This window comes from Callithrix jacchus, chromosome 7, assembly GCF_049354715.1.
Source record: "Callithrix jacchus isolate 240 chromosome 7, calJac240_pri, whole genome shotgun sequence".
Classification (NCBI taxonomy): Eukaryota; Metazoa; Chordata; class Mammalia; order Primates; family Cebidae; genus Callithrix; species Callithrix jacchus.
In genome coordinates this window covers 54,477,258-54,491,207 of record NC_133508.1, presented here as the reverse complement: position 1 = coordinate 54,491,207, position 13,950 = coordinate 54,477,258, and the positions used below count along the sequence as shown (strand labels likewise).

Here is a 13,950-nt window from a genome sequence, read left to right as displayed (position 1 = left end):
GGCCCCTCGACTAGTGACCAAAGAGGCAGAGTTCTTGGGGAAGCCCTGAGGAGGAACCCCGGCAGCATGTGGCAGATCCACGCCTCCACAGGGCTGAACCGCACACCCGACCACCTCCGTCCTCAGTGTGCCCTGGCTCCCAGTGGCCCTGTGCAGATGGCAGGGTGTGAATGATCACCCCTCCTATTAGAGAGATGGGAGAGATGTGGCTGGCCACAGTAAGACAGTGAGCGGGGCTGGGTTCCACACTACCGTTCGCTGAGGTCCTCACCATGTACACGTATAGTAATGTCCTTTCCAGCGGAGACAGAGTCACAGAACTCTGGTGTCTGTGTGCAGCCCAAGGGCCATGAAATGAAGATGGACCACACAAGGGTCCCCTCATGCTTCCTGCTCATCAATTACCTCATGGAATCCACGCTACCACCCAAGGACTGGCCATTATTGTCCCAGTTTTACAGATGGGTCAACTGAGGCCCAGAGAGATTGGGCAGGACCCAGCATGACCCTCCCCAAAGCCTGTGAGCTGGGGTTAGTCTTGATTTATATGAAGAAGCCAAGGCCCAAAGGCACAAAGCCCTGTGCCCAAATCAATGGCAGAGCCAGGATTCAAACACAGGGCTGTGTGTGCCCACCGCAGCATACAGCCTGTCCCTCGGGTAACCACCTCCTCTCTGAGCTCCTGCTAAGCCCACTGCAGCACCAGGCAGGCCAGTGCTGGACCCTCGGCAGGCGTAACACTAACAACAGCAGCAGCGGCCCTGTGTGAAGAGCGCCTACCAAGAGCCAGCCCTGCACTGAGCTCTGCAGCCTTGTCACACTGGATCCTCCCATAGCCCCAGCATTCGGGAATCCTGGTCCTCACTTGCAGGCCCAGAGCTAGGGTGCAAACTCCCAGGCCACAAATAGGCCACATCCTCCCAGGCCCTGAGGACAGAGAAGATGGGCCTGGGACTTAGTGACTTGATTGAATTCATGTGGGGAACAAGCCAAATGGGTTAAACAACAGCTGAGGCCCCTCAGAACCCCCACCTCTGGGACTTTGCCTTCCGTCACAATGGGAGTTCATCGCGCCCTGAACTTGAGTGTGCTACAAACAGGAAAATGTGCTCCAAGCATATCCCAGGCTTGCTAACGGGATAGGAGTATCACTGGCTCATCCATCCCCGTTCCTGAGACTGGAGTCAGGAGTGTGGCTCTGGGGCCCTCAGGCCTTGCCGTGTTGTCTGTCCAATGTTCCCATCCCACTGGACTGTATGCTGCTCAAGGATGGTTAGAGCTGCCCCATCAGACTTGGGGCTCCTCAAAAGCAGGGGCTGTGCTTCCCCATTGGAAGGAGAGCCCCTAAAAACAGAAGAATCACACAGTAGGAAAAGCAAAGTCGCCTGTTCAAATCCTAGCTGTGGGCTCTGGGCTGGTGGCCTAACCCCTCTTTATGACAGGAGTCATAAATAAGGTGGCCCTGCCACCCTCATGGGGCCATGGGATCAGTGGGATCAAATGTGCCTCATCTGTCATAAAATGCCACTCAAATCCTCCTGGGGTCAGGAACGGAGCATTGAATTTGGGGTCAAAATGACCCCACATTCAAATCCCAGCCCTGCCTCTGCCGTTCCCTTCTCTGTAAAATAAGGACGTAACATCCCAAATCAAAGTCTCGAGGCTGTCACGTGATTGAAAATGTGAAGAGTGGCTTGGCCTCATGTGTTCAAGCAAAGATGACTCTTCCTGTTGTCACTGAACAGTCCTCTCTCCCATCAGGTGAGTTCCAGTGAGACTTGCCCCAGCCCCACCCCGTCTCCCCTCTGTGGCCACAATCACCCGCCTGCCTGCCTGCCTGCCTGCCCGCTGGCCCACATCTTCCCCAACAGCTCTGGAAAGCCCAATCTATGACCCCATTTTCCTGAGGGAGGAATCAAGGCTTGGAAAGGTGATGATCTTTAAACAACAGCTGAGGCCCCTCAGAACCCCCAGCTCTGGGACTTTCCTAAGACTTTGCCTTCCGTCACAATGGGAGTCCATCACGCCCTGAACTTGAGTGCACTACAAACAGGAAAATGTGCTCCCACAGCGGACCCACAGCGGAGCATGGCCCTGCCCATGATGCCCAGCCCTGCCCAGCCCCACCGGCCACACCCTTGGCCATCTAAGATTCTCCCCATGACTACAGTTGTTTCTAAAGACAAGAAGGAGGGGCACTGGGCCAGGTGGGGACAGAAGGAAATGGAAGGAGATGACCCTCCCCAATCCCTGCCTCCCTCCTGCCCCCAAGAGAAGCAGGGAAGCACTGCAGAAACCATACCGGGCTGATGGGCATCTGGGCTCTCACAAGGGACGTCGTCATAAATCACATCTTCTTCCAGGGCAGGGAAAGTGAACCGGTCGACTGGGAGGGAAGAGGGGAGAAAGAGCGCCAATTGGAGCTGTGGTGGCCTGTGGCGGCCTGGCTGGAGGTGCTGCAGATGACATCAGGACTGCACCAGCTGGTAGCATGCAGCACCCTGCTCTCTGCCAGCCCAGCCCAGCCCTCAGCCCCGCCAGCTGCTCTCAGGGGATGCCGGGTTCCTCGCTAATGGACAGCCGCTCCTTGCCCCTGCAGAGAGCATGACTCAGTCCAGCACCTGTGACCTGGCCCTAGCATCCTCAGTCACCCAGGCCCCCAGGCAAGCCCCTCATCACTGAGCAGCATGAGATTTGGAAAACCAGCCCCCACCCTTGATGGGAGCCAGTCCTCGATCTACAGGCCTTCCAGGAATAAGTCACAAGACCCACTGGCCTGTGATGCTTCCCTGGGTCCTGGGGCCCCTAGAGCCCTGTCAGAGCCCCTCTTCCTCCTCCCACACTGGCTCTCAGGCCTGTCTACCTCTCTCTCAGCCCCCAGTTCCAACCTCAGATTCCCCGTCCTACAAGATCACAACAGCCTCTCAGTGGGCTCCACCCCTCCCCACCTGGTCTCCTACACTGCTCCCAGCGCAGCACATAGGGACTGAAAGGCAAAGGCAGCTGCATCACTCGCCTTCCTTCTGTGGCTTCCTATTGCCTTGAGAACCGTAAGCATGGCCTCTGAGGCCCTGAGGAGCTGCAGGGCCAGCAGCCACATCTCACCTCGTCACATTCCCCACCCCTGCAGATGACGCCCTTGCCAATGCCCGAGAGCCAGGTGTCCTCTTGCACTCAGGCCCTTGCACAAGTTGGCCCCTCTGTCTGAGACCCTCTTTCCCCCACCCTTGCTGCCTCCCTCTCTCTCTGCAGGGCTCATCTGGCTAGGCACCTTCCCATGGCAAAGTGTCTAGTTCTGCTCACAGAGGGACCTCACCCTGGTCTCCAGGGCACTCCCACCACCAGGCCACCCTGGCCTGTCGTGGGAGCTTTATAAGTATTTGGGGAGCAGATGAAAAGCTGGGTGTGTCAGCCACTCCTGGTCCTCGGCTCTCGTGGGCAGTGGTTGGTCCTCCAGGGCCACAGCAGCCCGCAGTGAGGATGACCCCAGGGCTCATAGGAGCCCACATCAGCTCTCTCGGGTTAGGAAAGACTAGGATATCCTGGAGCTAGCTACCTGGCGTGGGCAGCGGGCCAGAGGGGAGACTTACTGCGACGGGAACTCTTCCGCTTCCAGCTGGAGCGCTGGGCCCCGGAGAAGGCTGTGTCCACTGCATCCCCATTGCTCACCCAGGCTGGCACCCTGTGGGCGAGAGATGGCACTGCAGAGGTGTCCAGAGGTGGCCCCTGGAAGCCTCTGGCAGTCCCTCCCCTGGTCAGTGGGGCATGACAGGCAAAGGTGGGCTGAGGGCCACGCTGCTGGGGAAAGGCAGGTACTACAAAGCTGGGCTGGCACTTCACAAGAGCGTACAGATCAACCTAGCTCAAAGTGATGATCACCTAGCACTCTCCACAAGGGACCTGTCTCATCTCTCTCTGGTGCAGACTCACAGGGAGCCTCCACCTCTCCACTCTCCCACATGCAACAGGAGGGGCAGCCTGGTAGAACCCTGCCTCCTGCAAGAAACAAGGACTTGGCCAGGCACAGTGGCTTATATCTGTAATCACAGCACTTTGGGAGGCGGAAGTGGGTAGATCACTTGAGGTCAGGAGTTTAAGACACCCTGGCCAACATGGTGAAACCCCATCTCTACTAAAAATATAAAAATTAGCCAGGTGTGGTGGTACACACCTGTAATCTCAGCTACTCAGGAGACTGATGCATGAGAATCGCTTGAACACAGGAGAGGGAGGTTGCAGTGAGCCAAGATCATGCCACTACCTTCCAGCCTGGGTGACAGAATGACACTCTGTCAAAAAAAAAAGGAAAAGGAAAAAGGAACAAAGACTTGCAAAGCTTCAAAAGACTATACGTGGGAGGTAGAGCTCAGGCCTTCACACACACTTGGGGATGGGCTGGTCCCTTCCAGAGAACAGACACGCAAATGGCAGATAGCAGAGAAACCAGCAAACATGTCCTGAACCAACCGATCCAGGTGAGCATCTGTAGAGACGCTACCAGATGCCATGTGCCTTCGTATGATGTCACGAAATGGGTATTTCACCTCCATAGTGTTTTTATCCAAAACCCATAACCCCAGTGTAATCATGGGGAAAACACTAGACAGAACCAGAGTTGGGGACATTGTACCGAATATCTGGCATTATTCCTCAAGACTTTTTTTTTTTTTTTTTCGAGATAGAGTGTCACTCTGTTACCCAGGCTTCAGGTCAGTGGCGCAATCTTGGCTCACTGAAACCTCTGCCTCCAGGGTTCAAGCAATCCTCCCACCTCAGCCTCCCAAGTAGCTGGAATTACAGGCATGCGCCACCACGCCCAGCTAATTTTGCACTTTTAGCGGAGACGGGGTTTCACCATGTTGGCCAGGCTGGTCTCAAACTCCTGACCTCAAAGTGATCCACCAGCCTCAGCCTCCTCCCAAAGTGCTGAGATTACAGGCATGAACCACTGCAACTGACGATTACTCCTCAATATTCTCAAGGTCATGGAAATCAAGGAAAGATCGAGAAACTGCCACAGGCCGGAGCAGGCTACAGAGACATGACAGTTAAGTGCAATGTGGGATCCTGGATTGGATCCTGGGCCAAAAGAATGAACAGAAGTGGGAAAACATGGAATCTACACAAAGTCTGTTTAGTGAATGTAACATGCCAGCACAGGTCTCAGCTTTGACAACTGTGCCAAGGCCGTGTGAGATGCTCACAGTGGGCAAGTGGTGCAGGGTGTGTGGAGCTCTGTGTATCCCACCCAGAACATCTCTGAAAATCTAAAGCTATTCTAACGAGAATTTGTTTAAGTCCAGTTTCAAAAAAATAAAACAAAGACCAAAGACCACTTATGCCAACCCAGAGAGCAGGGGCCTTAGACTGTCAAGAGAACAGCCAAAGAATCAACTTGAACTTCCTGGCACTGGAGCCTTTAGCAGATGAAGAGTAAGACAGTACAGGGGAAGAGGGAGGGGAGAAGGAAGGGAGGGGAGGAGGCTTCGACAAGGGCTCTCCGCTGCTGAGCACCTCCTGTGAGCCAGGCCCTCTGCCTCACCTTCTCAGGACCAAGTGGGATCCTGGCATCTTCTGCATTCTGCAGGCAAGTAGAGGAACCTACAGGGGATCACTCTGCCAGGGAGTGGCAGAGCCAGACTGTGAGGCCAGCTCACCTGGCTCCCAAGCTGGGCTCTGAGTGCTGCCCTCCGCTGCCTCTCAGATAATAAGCAGAGCGATGGTGGTGGTGAGACTGCTCCTGCCTCTCAGATAATAAGCAGAGCGATGGTGGTGGTGAGACCGCTCCTGCCTCTCAGATAATAAGCAGAGCGATGGTGGTGGTGAGACCGCTCCTGCCTCTCAGATAATAAGCAGAGCGATGGTGGTGGTGAGACTGCTCCTGCCTCTCAGATAATAAGCAGAGCGATGGTGGTGGTGAGACTGCTCCTGCATTGCATATGCAGTGCAATGGCCACCAGCGACACAGCTACTAAGCCCTTGACATGTGGCTGGTGAAACTAAGGAACCTAATTTTTAATTCTATTTGATTTTAAGTCATTTAATTTTAAATAGCTACACATGGCTAGTGGCCACTGGACTGGGTGGTACAGGTCTAAGTCACCTGCCCTGTTAGAGGAGCAAGTGTCAGCTCACATTTCATGGCCAGAAGTCAGCAGTGTGGCCCAGGGCAAGGAAGGCAGCACATTCGGTCTGGGGGAAATACTTTCCACCAATGGCAGGACATAAAGGCCAAGAGAGGACCAGGAAGCAAGGTGCTGTGCTGATGGGAACCACCCCAATGTCTAACAGCTGCTTCCCTGAGCCACCACCTCCTCAATACAGGAACATTTTGGAGGCACCCCATCAGTTGCTCAGAATTGCTCAGACGGAACCAAACTGTTCCAGCTAGAACAGACATGAGCTTAGATGAGTGCAGTCTCCCAGCCACAGGTCCTCCTTGCTCTTATACGTGACCGTGACAATCGTTGACAGTTACAAAGCATCTGCTATGCACTGCTTGCTCTGCTTTACATGTAATTGCACATTTAACTTCTTTTTTTTTTTTAAGACAGTCTCTCTCAGTCACCCAGGCTGGAGTGCAGTGGCATGATCTCGGCTCACTGCAACCTCCGCCTCCCAGATTTGAGCAATTCTCCCAACTCAGCCTCCAGAGTAGCTGGGGCTATAGGCACTTGCCACTACACCCGGCTAATTTTTGTATTTCTAGTAGAGACAGGGTTTCACCACTTTGGCCAGGCTGGTCTCAAACTTCTGACCTCAGGTAATCTGCCCACCTCGGCCTCCCAAAGTACTGGGAGTGAGCCATGAGCCCAGCCTGCACATTTAATTTCTTGGGAACACACAAGAGGCAGGTGTTGTTACCCCCATTCTACAGTTGGGGAAACTGAGGCTCACAAAGTCTCAATTACCCAAAATCACTTAGCTAATTAGTGGGAGCTGGGATCTTACACTGCGTCTACTTGCAAAGCTTGTACTGTTTCAAGCAGACCGCCTGGAAGTAGGGAACTTGCAGTGCTGACTTGCTGAGGCATAAGGTTACCACAACTCTTGCCTATTTAGCTACCATTTGACAAAAAGAAAGAGAGCAGTAGCCCTTGGCACACACTCAAAGGCACAAGTTCAATTCTCCATCTGCTGCGGTATGAATGTGTACCCCCAATAAAAAAGTCCATATGTTAGGCCGGACACAGTGGCTCATGCCTGTAATACCAGCACTTCAGGAGGCCAAGGTGAGCAGATCATGAGGTCAGGAGTTTGAGACCAGAATGGCCAAAATGGTGAAACTCTGTCTCTACTAAAAATACAAAAATTAGCCAGGTGTGGTGGCAGGCACCTGTAATCCCAGCTACTCTGGGGGCTGAGGCAGGAGAATTACTTTAACCCAGGAGGCGAAGGTTGCAGTGAGCTGAGTTCACGCCACTGCACTCCAGCCTGGGTGACAGAGCAAGACTCCATCTCTGAGTGGGGGGAAAGAAAAGTCCATGTGTTAAAATCTTCACCCCCAAGGTGATAGAATTAGGAGGTGCGGCTTTTGGAGAGGGGATTAGGTTCTAAGAGCAGAGCCCCCATGAATGGGATTAGGGCCCATACAAGAGGCCCTAGAGAGCTCCTCTGCCCATTCCACCATGTAAGGACACAGTGAGAAGTTGCCATCTATAAGAAGAAACAAGCCCTTATCAGACACTGGATCTGCTGGCACCCTGATCTTGGACCTCCCAGCCTTGAGAACTGAGAAATAAGTTTCTCTTAGGCAGGGCGTTGGTGGTTCATGCCTGTAATCCCAGAACTTCAGAAGACAGAGGCAGGTGAATCACTTGAGGTCAGGAGTTCGAGACTAGCCTGGCCAATGTGGCGAAACCCCGTCTCTATCAGAAATATAAAAATTAGCCGGGCGTGGTGGTGCACCCCTATAATCCCAGCGACTAGGGAGGCTGAGATGGCAGAATCGCTTGAACCCGGGAGGCGGAGGTTGTGGTACACCGAGATCGTGCCACTACACTCTAGCCTGGAAGACAGAGCAAGACTCCATCTCAAAACAAAAAGAAAAACAAGTTTCTCTTGTTTATAAGCCACCCAGTCTATGGCACTGTATTATAGCAGCCCAAACAAACTAAGACACTGTCCAAGAGAAAGCATAACACCCGGCTCCAAGACTGCAGCACGCTTTAACCACGAGAACGCAGTTTCACCCAGAGAACACCAGGGAAGGCCGCGTGTAAATTCTAAAGATGACATGGAGTTGGGAATAGGCATCACTGGGTAAGGTCCCGCAGCTTCAGAAGGGATTTGGAAACGCCTTATGAGCAGACTCAGAGGCAGGGGGAGGCTGAAGTATGGTCCTCCTAGCTGCACCTTATCAAAACCCAGTGAGTGACCTGCCCAGGTACTGGCTCTGGTGTCCTGGGCTGGGGAATGGGGGTCCACATAACACAGAGGAGGTGGGCACCTTCATGCCCACCCCCACTGCCCAAGTCACCTGACCAGCAAATGGCACAGTGGCAGTTTGAAACCAGATGATCTCCCTGCAAAGCCTGGCTCTCAGGGCCACCTGCACTGTCCCTGCAGACTGGAGCAGGTGTTCCTCAGGCCAATGAGATGGAGAAAGGGCTTCTCAGGCAGGGGAAGAGAAATAAAGTGGGGGGAGCAGGGACACGAGCAAAGTTACAGCTCAAGACACGTATGCAAGGAGGGCACGGCAAGAAATGAAGCTGGGGTGCCTCCTGTACTCAGGCCCCTCCCTGCTGCCTGCCAAGGCCCTGGACCCACCCTGCACCCACCTGAGCAGCCTCTCCCAGCTGCTGCCCATGAAAGCCACACAGGCCGCAGTGTCTAATTCTCCCTGTGAACAAACACTCCTTCAGGGGCCTCCAGATCATAAAAGAGCCATAAAAACCAATAAGAGGGAATTATCTCACCCTTATCTGAGCTTCCTGCTTTCCTAAGGCCTCTCAGCTTGCAAATGAAAGTAAGGCCAGCAACCTGAATGCAAAGGAAAGAGTCTGAATCCATGGAGAGGAGCCAGAGATGGAGAGGAAAAGGCAGACAGAAGCAGAGGAAGGCGAGAGAGGAAAGGACCCCTCCCAGCACCCCCAAGCGGCAACCTACATTGCCGGCCAGAGGAGTTCAAGTGCACCAGATGGGCACCTAGCCTGTTTCTGATTCACAGAGCTCCAAGCACCTTTGTGCCCCACCTCCTCTCTCTCCAGAGAGCAGCAGGGCAGGGAGGGGTAGGTCCCCGTGCACCAAGTCTGGCGACTTGCTTTTGTATTTTCAGCTGAAATGGGGGCGGGGCAGGGGGGTTCACCATGTCGGCTGGACTGGTCTTGAACTCATGACCTCAGGTGATCCACCCACCGTGGATCCATCCAGCACTCCCAAAGTACTGGGATTACAGGGATGAGCCACTGGGCTGGGCCCCCAGCCTATTTTAAAGATAGGAAGCCTCACTCCAGAGAATGGCACCTGCCAACCCTACAGGGGCTGGTACAGGCCCCAGTTTCTCAGTGAACCTCCACAGGGTTCCTTCCCAGAAGCTGCACTATGTGTTTGGGGAGGAGACCCCCAAAACCAGAACAAGCTAAGGATTCCCAGCCAGCGGGTTCCGCACACACAGGCATTGTCGGGACAATGCATAAAAAATATGTCCCTTGCCGGGACAAGGCATAAAAAATATGACAAAGGAAAGAATTTCATCTTTGGGGACTAAAAGGGACTGGAATGACATTTGCCTTTTAAGGCCTTAAGGAAAACCCAAGCTTCAGCACAGGGAGGGACAGGACGGGAGAGTTTGCATAGGACAGCCCCACACAGTGTCACCGCCGGCCTCAGAAAGTCCCCCCCTGCACGATGGCCCGATCCAGGAGACACCAAAGAAAAGGAGGAACACGTTCAGCCTGCTGTCGGGTCTCTGTTTGGCCCTGGCCACCTTCTGTTTGTACAGCAAGTGGAAGCTGAGGACCTAAGAGAGCGTCTGGCTTGGCTGCCCACTAGAGTCAGCAGGTCACCCCTAGAAGATGTGGATGCCAGGGCCCCTGCCCCGGTGACTCTGACTGTTGGTCAGGGAAAGCTCCCTGCAGGCTCCAGCATGCAGCCAGAGTTGAGAACCAAGGCTCCCAGGCATGAGCAGGTTAAAAGCAAACACTCTGGAACCATGACCTGGGAGAAGACTGTGGCTCAGCCATGGCTGTGTGCACTGGGACATGCCACTGAATGTGGAACAGGGTGAAGTATCAGTCCTACTTCCAGCTGTGGGGATTCAGTGAGATGATGCAAATAAAGCACTTCGTCCTTCTCTATGCCTCAGTTTCCATATCTGTGAAATGAGGCAATGCTACCTCCCTCACAGGGTTCTGGTATGCAGTAAATAAAGAAGGTATGTCAATCCCCGGCACAGAGGCTGGCATGTGGTATAGCCTCGTGTGCGCTGCTTCCCTGCCCGCTCCTTCCTTCCACCCCTCCCCCAGGCACCTGGTCCCTCACCTGCAAATGTTCCCTCTTCCCGCTGTGGCTGGCCATCCCGTGCACAGAGGGCCTCTAGGACCCAACGGGTCTGTCCTGTGCCACCCCATCACAGTCAGAGATCCCCTTATTGGGTGAGTGGAGAGCAGGGAGGAGACCCCAGGGGAAGTCTTGGAGCATCCCTCAGGTGGCATCGCATCACAGACCTCAGCAGGAAGGGAGCAGCAAGGCCTCTGGGGAACCATCTCTGTACAGCTAGCCCGCACCCCCCGCGACAAGCACGCTGAACCATCTCTGTATAGCTGGGCTAAAGCCCCAGCCTCTGGCCTCCTGCTCCATGGCATATACACCTCCCTTCCTAATGTCTCAGAGGCCACAGGGCTTGGCAGTCAGACATGGAGAGGCCCTGCATCCCCAGCAAGAATCTATCAAGAGCCTCATGGGGTGTTGCAGAACAATACAAGTTCCCTGGGGAAATGGTCATGATAGGTAATTAGGTTTTTAAAAAAAATAAACAAGGTGAACCAAAACACAGCTCGTGCAATAAAACCACAGTTCTATAAAAAATGATGCATACTTGTAAACATGCCTAGCAAAGAAGTCGGACGGAAACACACCATGGTAGGATTAAAAGTTGCTTTTAGTTGGCCGGGCACGGTGGCTCACACCTGTAATCCCAGAACTTTGGGAGGCTGAGGCGGGCAGATCACAAGGTCAGGAGATCAAGACCATCCTGGCTAACACAGAGAAACCCCAACTCTACTAAAAATAAAAAAAAATTAGTGGAACGTGGTGGCGGGCACATGTAGTCCCAGCTACTCAGGACGCTGATGCAGGAGAATTGCTTGAACCTGGGAGGCAGAGGTTGCAGTGAGCCGAGATCATGCCACTGCACTCCAGCCTGGGTGGCAGAGCAAGACTCCATCTCAACAACAACAACAAAAAAGTTGCTTTTAGTTTACCATTTTCTATACTTTCTAATTTTTCTACAACAAACATGTATTTTTTCAAAAAGGAAGGAGGGGAGGAAGGATAGACTGATGAGCATTTCAGGTAATGCTAAGCAATGCACTGGTCAGTGAGGGGTCCCTTATGCTTGGAGTCTGCCCCAGACAAATCTGCACCCAATGAGCAGCTCACTGACTAAGCACCTAATCTCTCTCGTCTCATTTCATCTCCACCAGCAGCACCATCGAGTGAGTCTTGTCACCCCACTTCACAGAGATTAGAAATTGAGGGGGCCGGGCATGGTGGCTCACACCTAGCACTTTGGGAAGCCAAGGTGGGCAGATCACTTGAGGTCAGGAGTTTAAAACCAGCCTGACCAACATGTAAGACCTCGTCTCTACTAAAAATACAGAAAAAATTAGCCAGGTGTGGTGGCAGGTGCCTGTAATCCCAGCTTTGAGCCCAACACCACATCTGCCCGCCCAGCCCAGCTCGCCCTCCTGGGTTTGGAAAATGGTACCCATGATCATTTCCTCTCTCCGGGGTGGCCGTGTTAGTTTCCTATGGCTGCTGTAACAGATGACCACACACTTAGTGACTTAAAATACAAACTATTCTCATAGGTGTGGAAGTCAGAAGGCCATCACGGGCTTCGCAGGGCTACACTCGAGGTTTCAGCAGGGGCGGCTCCAGGAGGGAAGCCATCCCCTGCCTTTTCCAACCTTGGGAAGCCACCTGCATTCCTTTGTCACAATCCCATCCTCCATTTCCAAAGCCAGCCGTGTGGCATCTTCTCACCTCTCTCTGACTCTGGCCCTCCTGCCTCCCTCTTGTCACAACCCCTGTGGTTACACTGGACCCATGGATAACCCAGGGTCATCTCCCCATCTCAAAGTCGCTCACTTAATCACATCTGCTGAGTCCCTTTGCCACACAGCATCACAGATTCGCAAGTGCTTGGGATGAGGACGGGAAAATCTCCGAAGGGTGGAAGGGCCATGATTCTGCCTCCCACAGTTGTGAGAATCAAAATAAGATGTAAACTATCAAGTCCGTGCTGGTGTAGGCTGTTGGTATTGTTGCACCATCTCTTTCCCAGGCACTGGGATAAAAAACGAGTGAGGCAGAGTCCTACCACTTGCTTCAGGGATAAAGGGAGGGATGTCACAGGATTCCTTGAAGGCATATTTATACCAAGAACAAGTACGCCAAACAGGTACCCTGCATGTACCTTTCTCAAGGGAGAGGCCGTGTGAGTCCCAGGGGTCTGGGATCTAAAGGTCCCAGCTCTGATACTGAACCTGGAAGCCCTTATTTCCACCCTCAGCGGAGGAAAAGAAGGAAAGAAAAGACAAAACCCAGCTTTTCCAACTTATAATTTTGACCAGGGACCTTTAGAGAAAGATTTTTAATGGAAAGAAGGACCTGGTCCCCATAACCCTCCCATGCAGGATAGCTGGTATCTGCCAGGCCTTCCGTCCCACATGGACCCTGCAGGACAGGGCACAGGAGGCTCAAAGGCTCTGGGTTTGGGACATAGTACATGTAAGGAGCAGCCCAAGATTCCAAACAACGCCAGCTAGGTTTGTACAATCTGAAAAACCTTGAAGATTTCCTCCAGACATGTGGGGCCACTCCAGCCTTGCTGACCTGCCCTTCCCAAGAGCCCCTGTGTCCCCCCAACCCAACAGCCTCAGAAGCCACAGGCCACCAGCACCCTGTTTCCATCTTGTGTCAACACTGCTTCGCTGAGCCTGGTCTCCTCTTGGCCTGATCCTCTCAGCCTCGATACATCTAGGGAGGATGAGTCTCCTTGTCCTTTCCAAGAATCCGGCTGCCCCATTCCTTTTCCTGGCTCCAGGACCCAATGAGAGACACTGGCAAACAGGCAGCACACTTCATCTTATCCAGAAAAGCCCAGGAATGGGTAGCCCAGGTACCTTTGGGGAGCCCATGAGAATCCCTGCGACCACGGCCAGTAGCCAAAATCCTGACCCACAGAAAAGTGCTGAGGTCACAGGGGGATAAAGGCAAAACTAAACAGGAAAAGCAAACAATTCCAGAGGGGCCAAGTACATGGGGCTATTGCACTCAGAGGTGAGGGGTGCAGAAACACAGGAAGCCAGCATCTGCAGGGCTCACGTTTCCTGGCTACTGCTGGGCACTCAGGGCTGCTCTTTCAACCATGACTCCCTAGTGAGAGCTTAGGGTAGACATGAGTGCACACACTTCAGAGTCCACCAGGAGAAGCAAACCCTGCAGGCCCCAGTAGACAGCTTTTAGGGCAAACAGGCCTAGTCCCAGCCCTGCCATTTACTAGCTCCATGAAATTTGAGTAAATTGCTTCAGTTCTCTAAGCCTTCACTGCTCACCTGCAAAATGGGCATATTCACTAGTCCTTTTCTTCTAGGGCTCCTAGTGGTACAAGTAATAAGATAACATGGGTCAGGTGCAGTGGTTCATTCCTGTAATCCCAGCACTTTGGGAGGCTCAGGTGGGTGGATCACCTGAGGTCAGGAGTTTGAGACCAATCTGGCCAAA

General features: G+C 53.3%; 1 protein-coding gene across 25 annotated transcripts in view; it reads right to left on the bottom strand.

The window, feature by feature from the left end:
- The window catches only part of ARHGEF10L (Rho guanine nucleotide exchange factor 10 like), a 182,888-nt gene that overhangs the window by 95,951 nt on the left and 72,987 nt on the right, over positions 1–13,950 (bottom strand). For all 25 annotated transcript variants that reach the window (XM_078330518.1, XM_078330509.1, XM_078330514.1 and 22 more), the window contains 2 exons: positions 3,591–3,682; positions 2,303–2,386 (listed from right to left, as the gene is read on the bottom strand). In XM_078330518.1, coding sequence (XP_078186644.1) covers positions 2,303–2,386; positions 3,591–3,682 — 176 coding nt within the window. The remainder of the gene's footprint in view (positions 1–2,302; positions 2,387–3,590; positions 3,683–13,950) is intronic.